Raw genomic sequence first — 25,606 nt, forward strand, 5'->3', positions numbered from 1 at the left:
CCCCGCAACCCCGCCCGTCTCTCTCCCCACCGTCCGCCGCCGGCCATCCCCGCCCGCCCAGGCATTAACCCCACGCCAGCCGCCCCCGTGCAGACGCTCGGCAGGGCGGCGCGTCGTCGCCCACCCTCGTCGTCGCCCAGCCTCGGGTAGGGCGGCGCCCATCCGCGCCCAGGCCGGCGCCGGCCGTCCCTGCCCCGGCAGGCGTCGGCCGGCCCCGCCCCTCCCCGCCCGTCTCCGCCACTCGACACCGCCGGATTTCGTCGCCCTTCCCCGCCCAGGCCGGCGCCGCTCGTCCCCGGCGGACGTCGAGGACCGTCCCCGTCGGCCCGTCCCTCCCCGCCCAAGCTGTCGGCGCTCGTCCCCGCCGGCGTTCCCCACCCGTCCTCGCCCGGCGCTGGCCGTCGATACCCGCCGACGCCCGAGTTCCCGCGGCTGCGATCCTAAGCAAGCACCAGAATGGATTCGGGACGGGAGGTCGAGGATGAGTGGTTCGGCGGCGACTACGACGGCACTGCTGCGACGAATGACGGCCTTGATTTCTTCAATCAGGCCCCCAGCTTCCACACGGCGCCTTTGCACTCCGGCGGTCATCGCAGCTTTTCTCGTCACGGAGCAGCTGCCGTGCAGGGCCTGGACCTCAACTCACAGGCCATGGACATCACCGACAACATGTCATGCATGGATACCTTGCGCTCATCTCCCGACGGTGTCGTGATGGAGGGCAACCGCAGCGGCGCTGGACGTGGTGCCGGTCATGCCGCTGGACGTGGTGCTGGTCATGGTGCCGGGGCTGTTCGTGGTACTGGCCGTGCGACTTTGGCACCAACCAGTGTGGTGGCAGACCACGACATCCGTGTCTCTTCTCGGCCAAGCGGAGGTGCACGAGGACGTGGTCGTGCCGCGCCGAGTTGTCCTCCTGCTGCCACTTCGTCATGCCAATTCCGACCACCTCGTCCGGCTGGAGGTCAAAGCAATACAGGTGTCGCAACTCATGGTGTCGCCGACGCCACCTTCGATGGTGGCCTTCACGATCCTGCCGAATTCAATTGGAGCCAGGACCCCTACGACGAAGACGACGATGATGTTCAGGAGATCGAAGAAACGGTGAGACTATTGGTCTGCTAAAAAAAATGTTCTTTTTTACTCTGATCATATATCCCTTGAGACAGCTATAATTGATTAATTTGAGACATAGCTATCTTCTACTAGTGTGAAACTTTTTTTCTCTGAACTGAAGTGTATGCCTAGTTGTCTCGACAAAGATCACTGCTTGTCTCTTGCAGTTATACTGCTTTGTGAAGGCTAGCAGTAGTTTTGGGCATCTTTTTTATTGTGAATTACTGAGTATGTTTAGTAAGCTTGTGTATGCTGTCTGGCCACTCCTCTAGTCTGTGTTGTGAACCATTTTTTGACATCTAATATACTGACGAGTTCTTGCCAAATTGGCTTCGATTTCCTCCGTCTCCAGTTCATGCCATATTTCCCTGACTGTTTGTGTACCTTACCTATGCTAACTGATGCACTTTGTCTAGTGATATTTCTTTGTCTTGATGCACTTATTGTGATACAGAACTGCCATACCCTTTTTTCTGAACTGAAGTTGTATTACGCAAATGAGTAAACCAATACAGTTTCCTGCATGGTTCTTCCTGTCACATTTCTTCCATGTTTGATTGTAGTTGCAAAACGTTCAATTTAACACTTGTGTCATCTTAATTCTGTTTTTTACATTAGAGGGATGATCTATTTGACAAAGCTGACTGGAGCAACAACGCCAATAATTCTGCATTTTGTGAGCTTTGCGTTGAGGAAATTAGAGCAGGGAACACAAACAATGGACACATGACCAACAGGGGTTACACCAACATAGCTGCAAAATTTGAAGAGCGACAGGGCTACGTCACTCTAAACGACAGTTTAAGAACAGATAGGATGCCCTTAGGCGCATGTATACCTTTTGGTTGTGGCTGAACAAACAAAGTGGACTTGGACGGAGTGGGGGCACGGTTGTGGCAGATGATGCTTGGTGGAAAAAGCACACTAAGGTAATGGATGCTCATCTGCTACCTAATGATATATTGATTTTACTTATGATACTTGAGTTCTTGGGCACTAATCTGTTTTCACGTTTTGTAACAGGGTCATATGGATTGAGGTCAACAAATAAGATGAGTTCCATTGAGTCGTTAGCTATGTTTCTGTGGATCATTGGAGCACCACAATCAATTAGACAGGCTGAAAATCGGTTTGAGAGGTCAACCGAGACAGTCAGTAGGAAATTTGAATAATGCTTGGATAGTGTGTTTAGACTCTCTGATGATATTGTGAAACCAAGAGATCCTCAATTTCGAACAGTGCATCCTAGACTGCAGAGTCCTCGTTTCTCTCCACACTTTGATAATTGCATTGGAGTTATAGATGGGACACATATACCGGTTGTTGTTCCGTCATCGAAGTTGCTTCAGCATGTGGGTCGATATGGTTACACGACTCAGAACGTTTTGGCTGTTTGTGACTTCGACATGGGGTTCACCTTTGCGGTTGCCGGTTGGCCTGGTTCTGTACATGATATGTGGGTCTTTAATGATGCCATAAACAAATACAGTGATAAGTTCCCTCATCCGCCGCAAGGTAAGTAGATATGTTGCATACAAGTGGCAAAATTATTGGGTATGTGTGCTAAAGTTCTAATTGTGCAATTTTTTGTATTAGGAAAATTTTATCTTGTGGACTCGGGATACCCTAATCGTCCTGGTTATCTTACACCATACAAGGAAATGAAGTACCATTTGCTGGAATTTCGACAAGGTCCAAGACCAAGAGGAAAGAAGGAGGTATTTAATTATCTACATTCCTCCTTGCGCAATTTTATAGAGCGATCATTTGGAGTACTGAAGATGAAGTGGCGGATTTTGTTGGACTTACCAAGCTATCCGATGAACAAACAAAGCAAAATAATACTTGCTTGCATGGCCCTACACACCCAAGCATGGTTAGTACCGTGCCTATCAGTGAGAAGCTCTTCATAGGAGGAGACCTCAATGGCCATGTGGGAGCGACTAATGTAGGATATGAGCGAGTACACGGAGGTTTCGGGTATGGTAGTAGGAACGAGGGGGGGGGGGAGGATGTTTTGAATTTTGCGGTGGCCTACGACCTGCTGTTAGCGAATACCCTCTTTAGAAAGAGGGAGTCCCATCTAGTGACTTTCCATAGTGGACAATACTCGAGCCAAATCGACTTTATCCTTGCTAGGAGAGAGGATAGACGTGCATGCTTAGATTGTAAGGTGATACCTGGGGAGTGTGTTGTCCTCCAACATAAGCTTGTGGTGGCGGATTTTCGTTTTCGGGTACGTGCCCATCGGGACAAACGTGCCAAGATTGCGAGAACGAAGTGGTGGAAGCTTAGAGGGGAAGAGGCATAAACGTTTAAGGAGAGGATGCTAGGCGAGGGGCCTTGGGAAGAAGGAACAGGTGTAGATGATATGTGGCTAAAGATGGCGACATGTGTTCGGAAGGTGGCCTCAGAAGTGTTTGGTGTGAGTAGGGGAGGCAAGCAGGAAGTGAAAGAGATTTGGTGGTGGAATGACGAGGTGCAAAGGGCTATTAAGGAGAAGAAGGAGTGTTTCAAACGCCTTCACCTCGACAAGAGCGCAACCAACATCGAGGGCTATAGATTAGCGAAGAGGTCTGCAAAGCGAGCTGTAAGTGTAGCGAAAGGTCAGGCTTTTGATGACCTTTATCAACGGCTAGGTACGAAGGAAGGAGAGAAGGACATTTATAGGATCGCTAGGACCCGTGAGAGGAAGACAAGGCACATAAACCAAATCAAATGCATCAAGGATGGGACAAATCGACTTCTGGTGAAGGATGAGGGGATCAATGACAGATGGCGAGAATACTTCGACAAGTTGTTTAATGGGGAAAATGAGAGTCCTACCTTCGAGTTGGACGACTCATCAGATGATACCAACAGATGCTTTGTGAGGAGGATTCAGGAGGCAGAGATCGGGGAGGCTTTGAAGAGGATGAAGGGAGGTAAAGCGATGGGTCCTGATGGCATCCCCATTGAGGTGTGGAGATGCCTGGGCGAGAGGGTGGTAGTATGGTTAACTAAGCTTTTTAACCTAATTTTCCGGTCAAACAAGATGCCGGAGGAATGGAGGAGAAGTATATTAGTACCGATCTTCAAGAACAAGGGAGATGTTCAAAGTTGTACTAACTACCGGGGGATTAAGCTGATGAGCCATACGATGAAGCTTTGGGAGAGGGTTATCGAGCATCGCCTAAGAAGGTTGACAAGGGTGACCCAAAACCAGTTTGGGTTCATGCCTGGGAGGTCGACCATGGAGATGATTTTCTTAGTACGACAGTTGATGGGGAGATATAGAGAGGAGAAGAAGGACCTACACATAGTCTTTATTGACCTAGAGAAGGCGTATGATAAAGTACCGAGAGACGTCATGTGGTGGGCCTTGGAAAAACACAAAGTCCCAACTAAGTATATTACCCTCATCAAGGATATGTACAAGGATGCGATGACTTGTGTTCGAACATGTGATGGCGATACCAGTGACTTTCCAATTAAAATAGGACTACATCAGGGGTCAGCATTGAGCCCTTATCTATTTGCTTTGGTGATGGATGAGGTCACAAGGGACATACAGGGTGATATCCCTTGGTGTATGCTCTTTGCTGATGATGTGGTGCTAGTTGACGAGAGTAGGGCAGGGGTTAATATGAAGTTGGAGCTGTGGAGACACACGTTAGAGTCGAGGAGGTTCAGACTGAGTAGGACCAAGACCGAGTATATGATGTGCGACTTTAGCCCGACTAGGCATGAGGATGAGGACGTTAGCCTCGAAGGTCAAGTGGTGGCCAAGAAGGATACTTTTCGGTATCTAGGATCAATGCTTCAGAAAGATGGAGACATTGATGAAGATGTTAGGCATAGAATTTCAGCTGGTTGGTTGAAGTGGCGGCAGGCTTCTGGCGTCCTCTGTGACAAGAAGGTGCCACAGAGGCTAAAAGGTAAATTCTATAGGACGGCGATTCGCCCGGCGATGCTATACGATGCTGAATGTTGGCCTACAAAAAGGTGACATTTCCAGCAACTGAGTGTAGCAGAGATGCGTATGCTGCGTTGGTTCTGCGGGCATACAAGAAGGGATAGAGTCCGGAACGAAGAGATTCGAGATAGGGTCGGGGTGGCACCTATCGAGGAGAAGTTGATTCAACATCGGTTGAGATGGTTTGGACATGTACAACAGAGGCCCCCCGAGGCGCAGGTGCGTAGTGGAGTTTTAAAGCGGGGCGATAATGTAAGGAGAGATAGAGGTAGATCTATACTAACTTGGGACGAGACGGTCAAGTGAGACCTTAAGGAGTGGAATATCGCTAAGGAATTAGCAATGGATAGGAGAGCTTGGAGATTAGCAATTAACGTACCTGAACCGTGACCTTTGTTACTTTTTGTTTAACCCCTAACTCTTCCTTTGGCTTGTACCCTTTTTGTGTTTCTTATTCTTGTTTTCTGTGGGTTTCATCTCTAGCCTACCCCAACTTGCTTGGGACAAAAGGCTTTGTTGTTGTTGTTGTTGTTGTTGTTGTTGCTGCATGGCCCTACACAATTTCATTCGAGAAAGTGCAATGATGGATCAAGACTTTGATATGTGTGACCAAGATGAGGACTATATGCCAATGCCGCCATCCTCTTCATCTCGACAAAGTGGTGCTAATAGTCAATTAGGCGATGAGGATGTCGACATGAACGCCTTTCGAGATTCTATCTCAAATGCTTTGTTTCCTAGTGATGACTAGTGTTTCTAAGAGGGTGTTTGCATGGACAAATATTGCTTTTGTGCGAATGTGGCTGCGACTGTACTCATGCACTTTCGGATGTTTCTGTCTTCTAATGTAGGCGTTGAGCAGTGATATGGTCATGTTAACATACGTGTGCATTGGTGATAAGTGCTGCATTTGGTGCTAACACAAAAGAAAATAGCAAGGGTATAAAAGAAATGTATACATAAACATCCATAAAATCAGCTTCTAGAATCTTGGTACCCAAACAGCAAAATCCAAATTTTGTCTAGAATCTGGATTCTGTCTGGATTTTCAGAATCCATGCAAAATCCTGGATTCTCAGAATCCAAAATCCTATCCAAACGGCTCCTAAGTCTCGCTGTCTGAAGTTGTGGTTGTGGTCTGTGGAGCCCTCCACTCGCCAGTGCTGACTAAATTTTTCCCCTCCTATCTGTTCTCTAACAGGCGGGACCGGTGCATATGGATCAGATCAAGTCAATCCAACCACACCCGATGCGGAAGAGTAGACCACGCCCGCGTGGGCCCTCTCGTCAGTGAACTCCGACCGCTCCTCGGCCCCGCTCAGCCGTCGCCGCCGCCGCTCCACCAGCCGGCGGCTGCTACCATGTTCCGCGGCAGCTCCGCCTCCGTATTCCTAGGCGTCGATGTCGGCATCGGTAGCGCTCGCGCAGGTTCGACCTCCGGTTCTCTCTTTTTTAATCCTCTTTTTACCTTTCCTTTTTTTCCCCTCGTGTAAGGATTCTCGCCGGTTTCTTGTTAAATTATGAGTTGGCTAGAGATCACCTTTGCCCCAAGCTGAAGCTGACTGCTTAAGTTTGAGTAATTTACCATTTTCTAGGAGTATCTGGACTCCAAATTGCTGGCTGTCCAGTCATGAATAAAATGGTGGTTCATGATAGAATGTTTGCTGTTAGTTGCTTGCTCTGATGTAGAGTAATCTAGGAAAATCATCTTGAATAATCTTTTGGATATGATTTATGATAGATGTATATATAATAACTGCACGCAGAACAGTCTCAGGTCTTGACACACATGACATCTTAGAAGGGAAATACTTAAACCAATTTATACAATTCCACTACAACCCAAGTGTTTTGAACCCTTTTTTTCAGTCTTCTGGCTGTAGAGAAGTTGTACAAAGGTGTTGAGCATATGTCAGTTCGTTGTAACCTGTTCTTTGCCCATGCTTCAGGTATCTTTGATCAGAAGGGCAAGTTGCTGGGGTCAGCGAGCAGTCCTATGCAGATATGGAAAGAGAAAGATTGTATTGAGGTTGAGAGCTGTTCATAAACGTGCAACGTACTGCATAACTGATGCATGCAGGAAGTACCGTTTCAATGTGTTTGGTTTGTTTCATATCCAGCAATCGTCGACGGATATCTGGCATGCAGTCTGTGCCGCTGTGAAATCTGCTTGCTCGCTGGCAAATGTTGCTCCTGAGGATGTAGCCGGCCTTGGTTTCACCGCTACTTGCTCCCTTGGTTTGCTCTGAACTCTTATTACCTCTTGCATCATCATGTGTAGAGGACAAAGGTCGACATTTAAATGGAAGGGTTCGTTTCGTGTCTCTAGAGTATCTAGGATTTTACCAACTCAACAAAATCATATGCTGCTTGCAGTCGCTGTTGATGCTGATGGTTCCCCTGTGTCGGTTTCTTGGAGTGGTGATACAAGGAGGAATATCATTGTGTGGATGGACCATAGAGCGGTGAACCAGGCAGAGCGAATCAATGCTAGCAATTCACCAGTATTGCAATACTGCGGTGGTGGTGTTTCCCCAGAAATGCAGGCTCCAAAGGTAAGACTTGTGTATTTTATTTGTATGGTTGATACCATGCATATATCATCTATGCAAAAATTTTGTATTCCTGGTTCATCATTGGTGGCCAATAGACACTGCTAATCATGCTGCTGAAAATGCTAGCCCTTGTGTTTATTGTCAGATAATATTTATCTTGTTCTTGTTACACTGCGATCCTAAAATTAGGCTTGAATGTCTCATAAACTTAGATTCTACTATTTAAGAAGTGGAACACCATAAATATTTACTCTTTGTGATGTCATCAATATTCTGACTTATTTGCATTAATATCAAGAGAGACTGGAAATGGTGGTCAGAACGTGATGCGTGTTGGTAATGGATTAATGGTTTGCCAATATTTGCTACAGTAACGCTGTTTTAATTATTCTTCTTATATTGAAAATATTGTATTTGAGAAGTGGCAAAGCAATTGGTACTGTGTTCTGCTTTGTGTCTGAGTTTCTCTGTTGCTAGTCTCATATTTAGACTCTATGCATTTGCAGCTCTTATGGGTGAAGGAAAATCTGCAAGAGTCTTGGTCCATGGTTTGTAGGTGGATGGACCTCAGTGACTGGTTAGCATATAGGTGAATCCCTATCTTTGTTTGATTTTGCCATAACCCAGAAGCTTGTGAATGGTGAGTTGCTTTCAACCTTTTTTCTCTGGTGCTTTCTTTTGTAGAGCAACAGGTGATGACACCCGCAGCTTATGCACAACTGTCTGCAAATGGACATATCTTGGACATGCACACATGGAACAGTGGAAAGAATCTGATTCACGTGATATGGAGGCATGTGGATGGGACAATGTTTTTTGGGAAGAAATAGGGTTGGGAGACATTGTCGAAGGAAATTGTGCAAAAATAGGTGAATAACAGTTCTTTCAGTTTTTGTACTGAAGTTGGTATATTTATTGGTGTATCGTATATTGATTTTGTAATACAGCATTAAGTCTTTATTCAATGTAAACAGGACGCAGTGTTGCTTTTCCTGGCCACCCTCTTGGTTCTGGTTTGACAGCTACTGCTGCAAAGGCAAGCAACTTAGTTGTACTCAAAGTGTTCTTGAGGTGGTATTGTTTAAGTTTACTTTGTGATAAACTGTACTGTATACAAGATACGATGCAATCCAGTTTTATTGGTGCTTTCTCTACAATGTGTGTAAGCAAGAAATGTCTGTGGCATTGATTTCCGTTCTTCATCATTTTGATGTTGTTAGCTTCTATATCTCAGGAATTAGGCTTGCTTCCTGGTACGCCTGTTGGAACTCCACTTATTGATGCTCATGCTGGTGGAGTTGGAGTCATGGAAAGCATACCAGATGGAGAATTTAAAGCTGACTGTTAGTAATAGTCATCTTTCATGATTTGATAGATAACTTGCTTTTAAAACTTTGTGGATTTTACATTTTTCTGACGTTTTTTTCAGTGCCTGATGAAGAAGCAATATGCCATCGGATGGTATTGGTCTGTGGGACATCTACATGCCACATGGCTGTCTCAAAGAACAAATTGTTTGTTCCTGGTGTCTGGGGATCATTTTGGTCTGGTACAGTGTTTCTACTTCCTTCAAACCACATATTTGGTTTGAACAATTTCTTGTCAGCATCTTTGTTAATTTGCTTTATACTTAGTTCTTCTCTATTTTTTTTTGGGTCATGTTGACTAATAATGCACATTATGCTTCCAATTCAGCAATGGTACCTGAGTTCTGGCTCACAGAAGGTGGCCAAAGTGCAACCGGTGCTTTACTTGATTACATTACTGAAAACCATGTTGCTGCTCCTCTTCTTTCTAAGCGTGCTTCTTCTCAAAGTATGTTTCATGTCTTCGAGGCCCAGTATCTTATCAGCTGCTTGTAACCATTTAAAGGAACATAATTTTCTGCTCAAACTACCCAGGTATATCCATATATGAACTACTGAACAAGATGTTGCTTTCCATGTCGCATGAGAAAAATAGTCCTTTTCTTTCAGCATTGACTCAAGACATCCATGTCCTTCCAGATTTTCATGGAAATCGGTAAGAAATAACAGTACACATTTACTGCTTAATAGTCAGTAACAATATGACAACATAATACAATAAGTGAGGCTGCAAGCAGTATCATTTATTTCTATGAGACTAGACATCTTGCCAGAATGGTGGCATATCATACAATTTGCTTGCTTCATGTTTTTTGTTCTTTCCCTCATGGACATAACAGTGTTCTCTATATTTTGGTTAAAATTTACTTTTCACCGAATGACACACTTCCAATGTACTTGACTTGAATGCAAACTATTATAGGTCTCCCATGGCTGATCCAAAATCCAAAGGGGTGATTTATGGCTTGACACTCGATACAAGGGAGAAGCATTTGGCTCTTCTGTACCTAGCAACCATTCAGGGCATTGCTTATGGTACTCGTCATATCGTGGAGCACTGTAATGCTCATGGACACAAGGTAATTATTTTCTCTTGACGGTTTAATGAATAACTTTGTCGGATACCACAGAGCTTAATTGCTTAGATTAGTTGTATTTCTTTTTTTATATAATAGATCGACACTCTTCTTGCCTGTGGCGGACTTGCAAAGAACTCTATTTATATCCAAGAACATGCAAATATTGTCGGCAAGTCCCTTCTTCCTGCAATCATGCCTCTACAGCTTCTTCCCTCTTCTGACGCATCACCTTTTGCATCGTACTGTGCAGGATGCCCTATAATACTTCCTAGAGAGAACGAGCCTGTGCTTTTGGGCGCTGCTGTTTTGGGTTCTGTTGCTGGCAAGAAGTTTCCTGGTGTTCGCGATGCAATGAAAGCGCTTAACGCAGCAGGGAAGGTATTCCCAGTTTTTCCCCAGCTGCGCTCTATAGTGGCCACTAAACATGCATAAACTCTTAACATGGATCTTGTGTCTTCACTGCTGGTTGTAACTCGGTTATATTTTTTGCAGGTTGTAAATCCGTCGTCAGATCCTAGAGTGAAGAAATACCATGATGCGAAATATCAGATATTCAGGTCCCTGTATGAGCAACAACTCTCTCATCGATCAACCATGGCGCAGGCATTGCAGTAGGGTTCTACGACCACGTGTCACTTTTTCTCTGCTATGAAAGCCCTGGGTTTCATCACCATGCTTTCTTGGATTATTTACATTAAAATGGTATCGCCTCTATTGATAGAAGTGATGATAAAATGCCTGTATGAATAGTAGAAAGCAGGGCAAGATGATCCTTTTCGTAGGAATGGGGAATCCACAAGTTTGTGTGATGTTAATAAAGAAGGGAGGTTGATAAACGCTTGCTTTGCAAATCAATAAAGATATATCTCGTGGTTAAAGTGCATATTGAAAAAAAAAAATTGTTCTCATTCTATGTGTCCAATTTTGCTGCAAGCTACAACATAATAAGTGTTGACTATGCGTGAGCAAGGACGCTGGCTCTAATCTTAGTTCTGCTCAGTTTGGTCACCGTCTTTCTGGTCAGCTGTTGTCTGGAGATATTCTTTTGCTTCTACTCAGATTCGTTCACTTCCGACTCAGATGAACTACCAGGCTGCTGCTCACCATTGAACAAGCTTGATAGGCCTCTGCAGAACTGCTTACAGATCAAAGCATTGCATTGCTCGTTAGTGAAATGTGAATCCTATATTCTCATTAAGGTTGAATTGAGCTAGGGGGTTCGTCATCGGCAGCCAGCGGTAGCCACACACGCCACGAGAGCGAGCTCTCTATCGGCGTGGTGGATCTATCGGAGGCGAAATCTGTTCTACGGCTGGCCGGCCCGTGCCCGTGCTCGGCATTGATCAAAAGGCGAGCGCGATCACGCCGGAGCGGCCGGAAAGTTAAAAGGGGACCGCCGGCGATTTTTCCCACGCCGGCATGTGAGCAGAACAGTATACGCGCGCCGTGCTGTCCACCATACTCTTTCTTCACTGACCAGGTCAGGAACTCAGAATCAGATCGTGGGCCAGCGTAAATTAAAGTAGCAACCATGTGTGTAATTGTATTAGCTTATTACACTCACGATCGCGTTACGATCCGATCGAATCAGGGCAGCCACGCCCTGCCGTACGATCAGGTTGTCGACAGATCAATCCATGCGAGCTTATCGCGAACAGAGTTCGGGCTCAGATCGACCTCGGCTCGGGATGCTATCGAACTCTAGCTCGGGCTGCTATCGAGCGAGCTCGGCTCATCTCCTCCCTCTGACTCTTATTTCCCCTGTCTCCTGACTCTTTCCTCCCTTGGTCTTCCTTCCCTGCCGGCGACGACTGGGCGAGCCGCGGCGCTACTCGTCACGTCTTCGCCCAGCCCTTCGCCGGCGACGAGCATCCACCAGGTACGCCCCCCCCCCCTCTCCTTCTGCTGTGCGAGACGGAGCACCCCAAACCCTACGAAACTATCTGTATCCGCATTTGATCAAGCGTGACACAACAACCCTACAGGACAGGCTTCCCTCTTAATCCTAGGACCAATTTGTTTCGTGCTTCAGAGCTTGGAACAATCCTCGAGTTCTTTTCTTACGGAAGTAGTGCAGCGAGTCGAAAAATCGCAGCTTGCTGCACCCTAAGGGATGGGATGCCCTTGCAATGGAGACCATCTTCAGTTCGGGGCTAGACTCGTAGATCTTGGCAGAGTTGACATAAAACAGTAACATGATTATATATATTTTTGCAGAGGCCGGAGTTATCTCCGTTATCTACTATACAAAAGAATTATATAGCTTTGGCATAAATAGCTGCTATGTATCTTTATGGTACATCTGCTACAGCTTTTTCTCCCTTTAACCGATAGTAAAAGACTGATATTTATTTCTAGAAAACATCTTTCAAACTATATTTGCCTTTATAAAGTTGGATTACATGAAAATAGTGCGTGCATGAAAGACTGCAGAAGTAGTACTATTTTCCTACCTTGTGACTCATTTGGGATACTCATCTGACTACTGAGTTGTGTCCTTAAGATTATCAATTTCATCGTGAACTTATTTTTGTGGTGTTTGATATTCTTTGTAGGGCAGCTCTTCGTTAGTGGAAACAGTAACGGGAGCATGATGAGGAATTCAGAGCAATGCCTGCATGAGACAGTTGCTAAAAGAAGAAACCTACAAAAAATTTCACTTTCCGATCTCCCAATGGTATGCGAGCTGAGCTCATATTGAAATTAATTATATGGCAGTATGTTTTCTCGAATTAATATGATTAATCATATACTGCAGTGGTATTTATTTAGTTGTAGGTGTTGAACACTTCAGTTATAATGTTATTGTTTTTTTTACTATAGGATATTTTATCAACGATATTGTCGCTGCTGCCAATAAATGACGCTATAAGGACAAGTGTATTGTCAAGAAAATTGAAGTATGTTTGGTGCAGCCACACCAACCTAACTTTTGATAAAGCTACAATGAGGAAAACTTATTTCAAGCCCTCCACTGGTTATTATCAATTCCTTAGGGATCACGAATTTGTTACAAGGGTTAGTACAGTCCTGCGTCAGCACAGTGGAACGGGGGTTGAGCGTATGGAAATTAAGTTTAGGTTGCACAGTAAGCATGCAGATCATATTGATAGATGGGTTAACTTTGCAATTGCGTCGAAAGCAAAGGAGTTAGTTATTGATTTGTCATGTTCGTCTAAGGATGCATTTTTCAGAGCGTTTGCATATGGAAAGAAGTGGATCAGAGAAGAACCATATAATTTGACTTCACAGTTTTTCAGCCCCAGCAATGGTTTGCACTTGCAGTGTCTAGAGCTTATGGCTGTATCTCTGCATCTGCCTTCTGATTTCAAAGGATTTCCGAACCTCAAGAGTCTTTCCTTAGTGGATGTGAGTATAACAGATGAAGATGTTGAGTGTATGCTATCCAAATGCAATCTTCTGGAGTTTTTTGAGATTACGCATTGTAGAATGGTTACTAGCATACGAATGCTTCATCCTTTGAACCGGTTTAAGCACTTGGTAGTGCATGTCTGCCCCAAACTGCAAGAGATTGAGCTGAACTGTAGTCCAACAACACTCAAGTATGCTGGCGACATGGTTCCGTTGATATTTGCTTCAACATCAAGGCTGAAAAATATCGATGTTGTGATCTTCACTGTCCAATCTGCTCTTTCCTACATCGTCACTGGTTTTCCCAGTACTTTGCCAAGTCTTGAGACTCTGACCTTACTTTGTTACGAGCCTGAGGTTCGTGGATATGTCCTCCTACGGTCCTATTATGTGCATATATCGCTAAGGCCAACTTCACGATTTTGTTTTTCATTTCTGTTGCAGAGAACTATTGTACCTGAAGGGCATTTCAAATTTAGTTATCTTCGGAATCTGAGGTTGGAGTTAGTTATGTGTGACGATGGAATCAGAACGACTGATTTCCTTGATTATGCTTATCTCCTGAAGATTGCTCCTTTCTTGGAAACATTGGAGTTGCATGTAAGTTTGTTTCATTGTGGTTTTCAAATACAGATTTGCATGACTATTTTGATGGTGGAAAAAATACCAAGAACAAAACAAATTACAAGGATTATGATTCATTTAATTATGTTGCCTATTGAGCATGGTATTGCTAGAAGTGGATAGACATGCTGTAGTTTATTTGATTTTCTGTTAAATTGGATATATAATTCTGTCTTTCTTGCATAGCATATCTAAACCTTAGGTCACGTTGAATTTAAGTCATCATTATAGTATGCGCAAAGGGAAGGACTTCCTAAACAATTAAAGTTTAATTATTTAGCCCCATTCGGAACACTGGCATTTGCCGTAAAACTATTTCCTATAAGATTCTTGTGAAATTCATATGTCCTTAATGCCTTTGACTTTGAGTATGCACTATGTCTATGGGGCCATGGCTATCCATTCCACAAATAGTAGTACTACCTTTAGGCGTGTACTAACTCCATTCTTCAATGCATGTGTTGATATTTTCCATTAGATGTGGATGATGATGTACTGGCATCAACCGTATTGCAAAGAGGACGGCGAGCTAAGGATTGGTCTTCCACACAAGCACGCCCATCTCAAATTTGTTCGTATCAGTGGTTTTTTTGGCTACAAAGACCAGGTGGAGCTAGCACTTCACATCCTTCGCAATTCCGTCGCGCTCGAGAAGATGGAGATCACCCCAGAGCTAGAAATAAGTTACGATCTTGCATCAGGCGATGACTATGAGAGGTCGCATTACGTGGATAGCCATAGAGTTGCCACTGAATTTATTTGCAAAGCAGACCATCGCAATGTTGTTAATGTGGTAAGGGTGCCATCTTCTTCGTGGCCCGACGAGACAGCCATGGAAGTGGACTGTCGTGCCTACGCAGAGGACATCCCCTCGGGGCAAATCAGACTTGTCTAGAATGTTTGTGCTGAGGCAGTGTTGAATTTGCTAGATGTACTCCGCTTAGTTTTTACTTGTGTATCAATCAAATGCATTCGTCACTGGTACCACATGAAATACGGAAGAAAATGAATTTGCCAAAGATATAGTACGTATGACGTTTTAATGCAAGACATTAATTATGCGTCTTCGACTCCTCTCTATTTTGTTGCAAGACATATTAACATTTTGATGTTTAAACTTATTAATGCAAACTTTGAAGTGTGTTGGACCCAAATTTGGACAGAATCTTACTTATACTCCCTCTGTTTTTTTACATGTTACATTGTGGGGACCATTAATCCATCGGAATTTTTGCAATCCTGCCGAGACCCAGAATTTTTGCACAATATAGATTTGTTTACTATCCTGAAACTATTTGGAGCCTCGACTCATTTTATACACCGAACAAAAGCCACAAGAAAGGTCCATCCGATGTGACTAAGCTAGATACAGCCATCCAATTAGATGCACATGCACTAGTGAAAACTGAAAAGGCCTGTTCAACGTCGGTTGAGTAGCACGGGTTTAGAGCATCTCCAATAAATTACTGGTACCCAAAACACACTCTCTTCACTGGTACAGAAAACGCGTTTAGTTCCGGTTGGAAAATCGTTTTAGTCCCGCTTTTCTAACCAGAGGGCCGCCAATCCGGCACTAAAGGCATGGACCTTGAGTCCCGGATCAGCCAATCGCAACTCCCGTTGGTGCCTCCAACCGGGACTAAAGACCCCTCCCCCTCCCCACCGGCCTCTAGCCCTTGGACCCGAGAATAATGCTTTCATTAGTTCCGGGCCCAATACTGGCCGGGACTAAAGGCAAAAACCGATGACTTGTACTGTACTAGTGCTTCATTACCAATAACTACTTTTATATTTTTGGTGATATGGTTGCTCAATCAGACTATCAAAATCCAATCACCAAGGATAAAGTAGAGGGCTGAATCCACTTCATTTAGGTGAGAGGGAGGTGTGTTTTGTTGATTACCAAAAACTTTTAGAAAATAGGGATTGGATTGAGAATCTGCTGGAGCACCTCGAATCACCAAAATATCAATTTTTAGTATTAGGAAGAGGGATGAATAGGAATAGCAATGGGTCGGGTAAGATGCGGGTAAGGCATTTACCTGCTCGATAGCATACCCGACATCCCAAGCTATATCCATACCCGCTAAGCATTTCATGCAAAATTCCTTACCCGTACCCGTACCTGTCGGGTATAGGTCGGGTATCGGGTACCCGTCGGGTAATAGAAAACTATATCAATAGCAGTGTGCTGTGCGTCCTGTGTGCGGTGCGCCGCCGAGTCCGGCGCAGGCGACACTCCTGCGGCCAGCCTCATGCATGCCCTGCTCGTGCGACGGTCGGCCCCGAGGAGGAGCGGACGACCGACGGCCGCAAGTCAGCAGGTGGCGGGCGGCGGCGGGTAGAGCCGAGGAGGAATGGAGGATGGGCGGCGGCAGCCGGACTCGAGGAGGAGTGGAGGACGAGCGGTGGCAGCCGGTCTCAAGGAGGACGGGCGACGGGGGCTGAAGGAGTGAGGATCGAGGGGGTGTGCAGTGGGCGGAAGCCAGGGAGAGCGGAGTAGGTGATCAACCCGCGGCTGGCTGGCTGGGGCGTGCTGCCTGCGGCGTGTAGGCGTGGGGCAAAGGCGGCGACCGGGGCTGTGCACCGTGCGAGGCTGCGGGCGTGTGGCTTTGAGGGTTTGGGGCGGGGGCTGAATGGATCTGGGGTGGGGGGAGGAGAGTGGAGTTTGTGGATAAGGGCGATGTGAGCTAGAGTTTTTGATGAGTTGGGTTGTATCTATCTAGTCTACTGGATCTTTTACATTTTGAGTAACCCAACGGGTATCCATGGGTAAAAATATTTACCCATCATCTACCCGCAGGTAAAATCCTATACCATTACCCGTACCCGCGGGTAAAAATTCATATACACACCCTCACCCATCGGGTACAAAACCTGCGGGTACTCGTACCCGTGAGTACGATTGCTATCATTGGGATAAGGTATCTATTGGAGATGTTCTTAGGTGGTTTTGCAAACCACCGTGTGACGGTAGGTTAGCTAGTTTGGTTCTGATAGTTTGTATACGGTTTAAAAGCAAGGCATCGAATGAAACAAAAAGATGGTGCTAATGAAACTTGGTAGCTACCCAGGTTGAGCAGCTAGCGGAGCCTAATGGAGGCCATGCTGGGCACCGGTCCTCCTTCGTTTAGCAAAACTAATGGAGATTTAAGAGTATATTTAGAGCCATGAGCCAATAACATTTTTTTAATCTAGCACTTATGTAGTTGTTCATTATCAATGGACAATTTGCCCCCTCCCCCTATTTCAAGTCATGCTCCGCCAGTGTCAGTAGCGGTATGCTCCCCGCGATCGAAGTCGCTGTCTCATCGCTGGTAGCTCACTACTACAGAATACCACATCGATCTTTAGCATTTGTCCCGACCACAGTTGGATCCGGAACTAATCTAGACATTAGTTCCTGGTCCAACGGCTATGGGGCGGGGAGCTATTTAGTCTCGGTGGAAGTCACCAACCGAAACTAAAAGTCTATTTTTAGTCCCGGTTGGTGGCTCCAACCGGGACTAAAGGGTCCTTTAGTCCGGGTTGGTAATAGGACCACCCTTTGGTTCCGGTTGGTGTTGTCAAACCGGACTAAAGGGTTCTACATGGGTTAGTTTAAAAGAAAACAATCCAACTAGAGTTATATGTGTTGTGTAGGTCGGATGGTAAGAAAGCTATGCACGAAACAAGAAGTTTTGAGTTCAAGTTCTACGAGGCTGCAAGGTGCAAAATTCTTCTAGTGCCACGAACCCTTTAATCCCAGACTAAAGACCGGGATCTTTAGTCCTGTATTCGTAGTCCCGGGACCAAAGGGGTTACGAACCGGGATTAAATCGCGGAGATAGACAGAGCTTAGCTTGATTCCATGGGGACCAGATGCATCATCTACATCTTGCCGGCAATGCCGTACCGAAAAACACGGGGGCGCCATTCCGGTGGCCTGGAGGTGTTGTGTGAGACTACAGAAGAGATGCCAATACAAAGTGTTTTACAACGCTTCAAATGACTGACGCGGAGATCTTCAATGAAGGGAAAAGTTATATATGGTATTTTCAAAAAAACGCCTCGAGGAGTTAGATTTGGAGGTCTTTAGAAAAACACCTATACATTATAAGAGTATCTTCAAAAGTGCCTAAAATCTACTCCCAAAATTAATTTTTAGTTTCATAAGGAAAAATTGGACTCAACAATTTCTAAAACCGGCGTCTAATATTTTCGCACGCCCAAAACTCCTTGAGTTGGGTGCTAGATATCTGCGCAACCCCGTCACTCCCAATCCCCGATTTGGCGCCTTTGCCGCAGCGAAATCGAGCATGCGCGCCCTCCCGCCGCCCTGCAGCTTGGCTCCCGCCGCCGGTGCTGCGCTGGTCCACTACGGCCTGCGGCCTGCGCTCCCATCCACACCCCGCCTCCGCTCTCGTCACCGTCGCCTCGTACCTGGGACCTGGGTGAGACCGCGTCTCTGTGTCTCTGTCTCTGTCTCTGATCCCGGCCCCGCAGAATTCATGAACAGGTATATGGTTTTCCCCGTCCAGAACTCATGAATAGGTTTAGATAATCATCCATTAGATTTCATTCCTAGCATATTATGCAAGCATCATTCTGCAGAGAAGATTTAGATGGCTGATCAGAAATGCTGGATGTTCGTGGAACATATAAGCTGATCCTCAATGTATCTGTGATGTAGCTTTTTTCAGACCAGTGTTGCCATCTTCAATCTGCTCTTGTAAGGCCACCTCCAACAGGATAGCGAAGTCGCCGGCTGAAGTCATATTTAGCTGACGTGGTGGTGAGAGAGGGCAAAAAAGGCCTAGACTAGCGCGGAGAGAAGCGATGGTCTCGAACAGTTCCCGATGCATCTACAGGCTCATAGTCTTTGCAGCACCCTGTCTAAAGGCCGCCTCCAAGAATGCTGTCGAAATCGACAGCCTAGGTGGAGTCAAGAAACACTAAAGAAAAGAAAACCTCTCTCCAGCGCCATTCTGCTTCGGCTACTCCGGCAAATGCGCTCTCCTGTGATTTCGATAAGCGTGTCATGCGCTAGCGGGGAAACAAGCGCTAGCGCAGTAAGATTTGCAGGTTTTTCCTCCTCCACCTCAGCTTGGGCTGATGATGCCTGTCGCCCGTTGGAGGAGGCCTAATGCTCTGACATGATCTATACTTAATTCTTTTCCTGTTTTTATTTATCATTTGACCTCCACATCACCTATCGAAATCGACAGCGCCGTTGGAGGTGGCCTAATGCTAAAAACACATTGGGTTACTTAAAAACAATACTATCCCCTCCTCGTTTGGCCGCGTTCCACGGTATGTTTCATGTCTTCTGAGTCCCAGTATCTTATTAGCTGCTTGTAAATAGTGTAAAGGAACATAATTTTCTTCTCAAATTATCCAGGTATATCCATATATGAACTACTGAACAAGATGTTGCTTTCAATGTCGCATGAGAAAAATAGTCCTTTTCTTTCAGCATTGACTCAAGACATCCATGTCCTTCCAGATTTTCATGGAAATCGGTAAGAAATAACATTACACATTTACTGTTTAATATCAGGAAGAATGTTGGTTATCTTCAGTCTCCTTCACATTTTTTTTTCTCTGGGACACATTAAAATCACAGACCAGAGTTCTCCCTTCCCTACAGTTTCTGTTTCTCTCCAGCTGGTGAAAACTCATTGGATTACATTAACTTTCATACAATGCACTTATCAAATTTGCAGTGAGACATTTTTCTTCTTTTGTAATCCCAATTAGATGCCCGATGAACAATATGGCAACATAAAACAATAAGTGAGGCTGCAAGTAGTACCATTTATTTCTATGAGACTAAACATCATGCCAGAATGGTGGCATATCATACAATTCGCTTGCTTCATGTTAACATACGTGTGCATTGGTGATAAGTGCTGCATTTGGTGCTAACATAAAAGAAAATAGCAAGGGTATAAAAGAAATGCATACATAAACATCCATAAAATCAGCTTCTAGAATCTTGGTACCCAAACAGCAAAATCCAAATTTTGTCTAGAATCTGGATTCGTTCTGGATTTTCAGAATCCATGCAAAATCCTGGATTCTCAGAATCCAAAATCCTATCCAAACGGCTCCTAAGTCTCGCTGTCTGAAGTTGTGGTTGTGGTCTGTGGAGCCCTCCACTCGCCAGTGCTGACTTAATTTTTCCCCTCCTATCTGTTCTCTGACAGGCGGGACCGGTGCATATGGATCAGATCAAGTCGATCCAACCACACCCGATGCGGAAGAGTAGACCACGCCCGCGTGGGCCCTCTCGTCAGTGAACTCCGACCGCTCCTCGGCCCCGCTCAGCCGTCGCCGCCGCCACCGCCGCCGCTCCACCAGCCGGCGGCTGCTACCATGTTCCGCGGCAGCTCCGCCTCCGTATTCCTAGGCGTCGATGTCGGCACCGGTAGCGCTCGCGCAGGTTCGACCTCCGGTTCTCTCTTTTTTAATCCTCTTTTTACCTTTCCTTTTTTTCCCCTCGTGTAAGGATTCTCGCCGGTTTCTTGTTAAATTATGAGTTGGCTAGAGATCACCTTTGCCCCAAGCTGAAGCTGACTGCTTAAGTTTGAGTAATTTACCATTTTCTAGGAGTATCTGGACTCCAAATTGCTGGCTGTCCAGTCATGAATAAAATGGTGGTTCATGATAGAATGTTTGCTGTTAGTTGCTTGCTCTGATGTAGAGTAATCTAGGAAAGTCATCTTGAATAATCTTTTGGATATGATTTATGATAGATGTATATATAATAACTGCACGCAGAACAGTCTCAGGTCTTGACACACATGACATCTTAGAAGGGAAATACTTAAACCAATTTATACAATTCCACTACAACCCAAGTGTTTTGAACCCTTTTTTTCAGTCTTCTGGCTGTAGAGAAGTTGTACAAAGGTGTTGAGCATATGTCAGTTCGTTGTAACCTGTTCTTTGCCCATGCTTCAGGTATCTTTGATCAGAAGGGCAAGTTGCTGGGGTCAGCGAGCAGTCCTATGCAGATATGGAAAGAGAAAGATTGTATTGAGGTTGAGAGCTGTTCATAAACGTGCAACGTACTGCATAACTGATGCATGCAGGAAGTACCGTTTCAATGTGTTTGGTTTGTTTCATATCCAGCAATCGTCGACGGATATCTGGCATGCAGTCTGTGCCGCTGTGAAATCTGCTTGCTCGCTGGCAAATGTTGCTCCTGAGGATGTAGCCGGCCTTGGTTTCACCGCTACTTGCTCCCTTGGTTTGCTCTGAACTCTTATTACCTCTTGCATCATCATGTGTAGAGGACAAAGGTCGACATTTAAATGGAAGGGTTCGTTTCGTGTCTCTAGAGTATCTAGGATTTTACCAACTCAACAAAATCATATGCTGCTTGCAGTCGCTGTTGATGCTGATGGTTCCCCTGTGTCGGTTTCTTGGAGTGGTGATACAAGGAGGAATATCATTGTGTGGATGGACCATAGAGCGGTGAACCAGGCAGAGCGAATCAATGCTAGCAATTCACCAGTATTGCAATACTGCGGTGGTGGTGTTTCCCCAGAAATGCAGGCTCCAAAGGTAAGACTTGTGTATTTTATTTGTATGGTTGATACCATGCATATATCATCTATGCAAAAATTTTGTATTCCTGGTTCATCATTGGTGGCCAATAGACACTGCTAATCATGCTGCTGAAAATGCTAGCCCTTGTGTTTATTGTCAGATAATATTTATCTTGTTCTTGTTACACTGCGATCCTAAAATTAGGCTTGAATGTCTCATAAACTTAGATTCTACTATTTAAGAAGTGGAACACCATAAATATTTACTCTTTGTGATGTCATCAATATTCTGACTTATTTGCATTAATATCAAGAGAGACTGGAAATGGTGGTCAGAACGTGATGCGTGTTGGTAATGGATTAATGGTTTGCCAATATTTGCTACAGTAACGCTGTTTTAATTATTCTTCTTATATTGAAAATATTGTATTTGAGAAGTGGCAAAGCAATTGGTACTGTGTTCTGCTTTGTGTCTGAGTTTCTCTGTTGCTAGTCTCATATTTAGACTCTATGCATTTGCAGCTCTTATGGGTGAAGGAAAATCTGCAAGAGTCTTGGTCCATGGTTTGTAGGTGGATGGACCTCAGTGACTGGTTAGCATATAGGTGAATCCCTATCTTTGTTTGATTTTGCCATAACCCAGAAGCTTGTGAATGGTGAGTTGCTTTCAACCTTTTTTCTCTGGTGCTTTCTTTTGTAGAGCAACAGGTGATGACACCCGCAGCTTATGCACAACTGTCTGCAAATGGACATATCTTGGACATGCACACATGGAACAGTGGAAAGAATCTGATTCACGTGATATGGAGGCATGTGGATGGGACAATGTTTTTTGGGAAGAAATAGGGTTGGGAGACCTTGTCGAAGGAAATTGTGCAAAAATAGGTGAATAACAGTTCTTTCAGTTTTTGTACTGAAGTTGATATATTTATTGGTGTATCGTATATTGATTTTGTAATACAGCATTAAGTCTTTATTCAATGTAAACAGGACGCAGTGTTGCTTTTCCTGGCCACCCTCTTGGTTCTGGTTTGACAGCTACTGCTGCAAAGGCAAGCAACTTAGTTGTACTCAAAGTGTTCTTGAGGTGGTATTGTTTAAGTTTACTTTGTGATAAACTGTACCGTATACAAGATACGATGCAATCCAGTTTATTGGTGCTTTCTCTACAATGTGTGTAAGCAAGAAATGTCTGTGGCATTGATTTCCGTTCTTCATCATTTTGATGTTGTTAGCTTCTATATCTCAGGAATTAGGCTTGCTTCCTGGTACGCCTGTTGGAACTCCACTTATTGATGCTCATGCTGGTGGAGTTGGAGTCATGGAAAGCATACCAGATGGAGAATTTAAAGCTGACTGTTAGTAATAGTCATCTTTCATGATTTGATAGATAACTTGCTTTTAAAACTTTGTGGATTTTACATTTTTCTGACGTTTTTTTCAGTGCCTGATGAAGAAGCAATATGCCATCGGATGGTATTGGTCTGTGGGACATCTACATGCCACATGGCTGTCTCAAAGAACAAATTGTTTGTTCCTGGTGTCTGGGGATCATTTTGGTCTGGTACAGTGTTTCTACTTCCTTCAAACCACATATTTGGTTTGAACAATTTCTTGTCAGCATCTTTGTTAATTTTCTTTATACTTAGTTCTTTTCTATTTTTTTTTGGTCATGTTGACTAATAATGCACATTATGCTTCCAATTCAGCAATGGTACCTGAGTTCTGGCTCACAGAAGGTGGCCAAAGTGCAACCGGTGCTTTACTTGATTACATTACTGAAAACCATGTTGCTGCTCCTCTTCTTTCTAAGCGTGCTTCTTCTCAAAGTATGTTTCATGTCTTCGAGGCCCAGTATCTTATCAGCTGCTTGTAACCATTTAAAGGAACATAATTTTCTGCTCAAACTACCCAGGTATATCCATATATGAACTACTGAACAAGATGTTGCTTTCCATGTCGCATGAGAAAAATAGTCCTTTTCTTTCAGCATTGACTCAAGACATCCATGTCCTTCCAGATTTTCATGGAAATCGGTAAGAAATAACAGTACACATTTACTGCTTAATAGTCAGTAAGAATGTTGGTTATCTTCAGTCTCCTTCAATTTTTTTCTGTGCGACACATTAAGATCACATACCAGAGTTCCCTCCCTTCCTCACTCACTCACTCCCTGAGACATTTTGCTTCTCTTGTTATCCCAATTAGATGTCTGATGAACAATATGACAACATAATACAATAAGTGAGGCTGCAAGCAGTATCATTTATTTCTATGAGACTAGACATCATGCCAGAATGGTGGCATATCATACAATTTGCTTGCTTCATGTTTTTTGTTCTTTCCCTCATGGACATAACAGTGTTCTCTATATTTTGGTTAAAATTTACTTTTCACCAAATGACACACTTCCAATGTACTTGACTTGAATGCAAACTATTATAGGTCTCCCATGGCTGATCCAAAATCCAAAGGGGTGATTTATGGCTTGACACTCGATACAAGCGAGAAGCATTTGGCTCTTCTGTACCTAGCAACCATTCAGGGCATTGCTTATGGTACTCGTCATATCGTGGAGCACTGTAATGCTCATGGACACAAGGTAATTATTTTCTCTTGACGGTTTAATGATTAACTTTGTCGGATACCACAGAGCTTAATTGCTTAGATTAGTTGTATTTCTTTTTTTATATAATAGATCGACACTCTTCTTGCCTGTGGCGGACTTGCAAAGAACTCTATTTATATCCAAGAACATGCAAATATTGTCGGCAAGTCCCTTCTTCCTGCAATCATGCCTCTACAGCTTCTTCCCTCTTCTGATGCATCACCTTTTGCATCGTACTGTGCAGGATGCCCTATAATACTTCCTAGAGAGAACGAGCCTGTGCTTTTGGGCGCTGCTGTTTTGGGTGCTGTTGCTGGCAAGAAGTTTCCTGGTGTTCGCGATGCAATGAAAGCGCTTAACGCAGCAGGGAAGGTATTCCCAGTTTTTCCCCAGCTGCGCTCTATAGTGGCCACTAAACATGCATAAACTCTTAACATGGATCTTGTGTCTTCACTGCTGGTTGTAACTCGGTTATATTTTTTGCAGGTTGTAAATCCGTCGTCAGATCCTAGAGTGAAGAAATACCATGATGCGAAATATCAGATATTCAGGTCCCTGTATGAGCAACAACTCTCTCATCGATCAACCATGGCGCAGGCATTGCAGTAGGGTTCTATGACCACGTGTCACTTCTCTGCTATGAAAGCCCTGGGTTTCATCACCATGCTTTCTTGGATTATTTACATGAAAATGGTATCGCCTCTATTGATAGAAGTGATGATAAAATGCCTGTATGAATAGTAGAAAGCAGGGCAAGATGATCCTTTTCGTAGGAATGGGGAATCCACAAGTTTGTGTGATGTTAATAAAGAAGGGAGGTTGATAAACGCTTGCTTTGCAAATCAATAAAGATATATCTCGTGGTTAAAGTGCATATTGAAAAAAAAATTGTTCTCATTCTATGTGCCCAATTTTGTTGCAAGCTACAAAATAATAAGTGTTGACTATGCGTGAGCAAGGACGCTGACTCTAATCTTAGTCCTGCTCAGTTTGGTCACCATCTTCCTAGTCAGCTGTTGCCTGGAGATATTCTTTTGCTTCTACTCAGATTCATTCACTTCCAACTCAGATGAACTACCAGGCTGCTCCTCACCATTGAGCAAGCTTGATAGACCTCTGCAGAACTGCTTACAGATCAAAGCATTGCATTGCTCTTTAGTGAAATGTGAATCCTATATTCTCATTAAGGTTGAATTGAGCTAGGGGGGTTCGTCATCGGCAGCCAGCAGTAGCCACACACGCCACGAGAGCGAGCTCTCTATCGGCGTGGTGGATCGGATCGGAGGCGAAATCTGTTCTACGGCTGGCTGGCCCGTGCCCGTGCTCGGCATTGATCAAAAGGCGAGCGCGATCACGGCGGAGCGGCCGGAAAAGTTAAAAGGAGACCGCCGGCGA

The 25,606-nt window shown here is 44.6% G+C and overlaps 2 protein-coding genes across 9 annotated transcripts in view; both read left to right on the top strand.

The window, feature by feature from the left end:
* Window positions 1–25,085, top strand: LOC112886017 (FGGY carbohydrate kinase domain-containing protein). 6 transcript variants are annotated; one of them, XM_025951758.1, is made up of 30 exons: window positions 3–1,104; window positions 1,735–2,045; window positions 2,140–2,631; window positions 2,713–2,834; window positions 6,273–6,499; window positions 7,021–7,100; window positions 7,192–7,309; window positions 7,448–7,626; window positions 8,133–8,215; window positions 8,311–8,495; window positions 8,601–8,662; window positions 8,861–8,969; window positions 9,056–9,175; window positions 9,322–9,441; window positions 19,449–19,569; window positions 20,257–20,492; window positions 21,014–21,093; window positions 21,185–21,302; window positions 21,441–21,619; window positions 22,126–22,208; window positions 22,304–22,488; window positions 22,594–22,655; window positions 22,853–22,961; window positions 23,048–23,167; window positions 23,313–23,432; window positions 23,519–23,639; window positions 24,049–24,205; window positions 24,302–24,374; window positions 24,456–24,583; window positions 24,698–25,085. In XM_025951758.1, exons 5-30 carry the CDS (start codon window positions 6,433–6,435, stop codon window positions 24,818–24,820), a joined length of 3,138 nt encoding a protein of 1,045 aa, XP_025807543.1. In that variant the 5' UTR covers window positions 3–1,104; window positions 1,735–2,045; window positions 2,140–2,631; window positions 2,713–2,834; window positions 6,273–6,432; the 3' UTR covers window positions 24,821–25,085. The 6 variants fall into 6 exon arrangements, 5 of the variants coding, with proteins under 5 accessions (XP_025807572.1, XP_025807543.1, XP_025807563.1 ...); XR_003227317.1 differs by lacking the exon at window positions 24,302–24,374 and having other exon boundaries at window positions 1–1,104; XM_025951768.1 differs by lacking the exons at window positions 3–1,104; window positions 1,735–2,045; window positions 2,140–2,631; ... (1 more) ...; window positions 6,273–6,499; window positions 7,021–7,100 and having other exon boundaries at window positions 7,107–7,361.
* Window positions 11,666–25,606, top strand: part of LOC112886046 (F-box/FBD/LRR-repeat protein At1g13570-like) — a 17,597-nt gene continuing 3,656 nt past the window's right edge. Inside the window, exons 1-5 of one of the 3 annotated variants that reach the window (XM_025951809.1) lie at window positions 11,666–11,951; window positions 12,628–12,749; window positions 12,896–13,801; window positions 13,889–14,044; window positions 14,547–14,966. In XM_025951809.1, the coding sequence (XP_025807594.1) occupies window positions 12,663–12,749; window positions 12,896–13,801; window positions 13,889–14,044; window positions 14,547–14,963 (1,566 nt within the window). In that variant the 5' untranslated portion in view covers window positions 11,666–11,951; window positions 12,628–12,662 and the 3' untranslated portion in view covers window positions 14,964–14,966. Of the gene's footprint in view, window positions 11,952–12,627; window positions 12,750–12,895; window positions 13,802–13,888; window positions 14,045–14,546; window positions 15,128–25,606 lie in introns of those variants that run through there. The other 2 variants (XM_025951817.1, XM_025951801.1) reach the window with 2 other exon arrangements.

This window comes from Panicum hallii, chromosome 1 (genome assembly GCF_002211085.1).
Source record: "Panicum hallii strain FIL2 chromosome 1, PHallii_v3.1, whole genome shotgun sequence".
Lineage (NCBI taxonomy): Eukaryota > Viridiplantae > Streptophyta > Magnoliopsida > Poales > Poaceae > Panicum > Panicum hallii.

Bases quoted from the DNA above. Each gene is read 5' to 3' on its own strand.
- LOC112886017 (XM_025951758.1), top strand. From the start codon at position 6,433: ATGTTCCGCGGCAGCTCCGCCTCCGTATTCCTAGGCGTCGATGTCGGC. The intron at 8,496-8,600 runs GTGAATAACAGT...CAATGTAAACAG, and splicing joins AGGAAATTGTGCAAAAATAG to GACGCAGTGTTGCTTTTCCT. The intron at 21,303-21,440 runs GTTTGCTCTGAA...TGCTGCTTGCAG, and splicing joins CACCGCTACTTGCTCCCTTG to TCGCTGTTGATGCTGATGGT.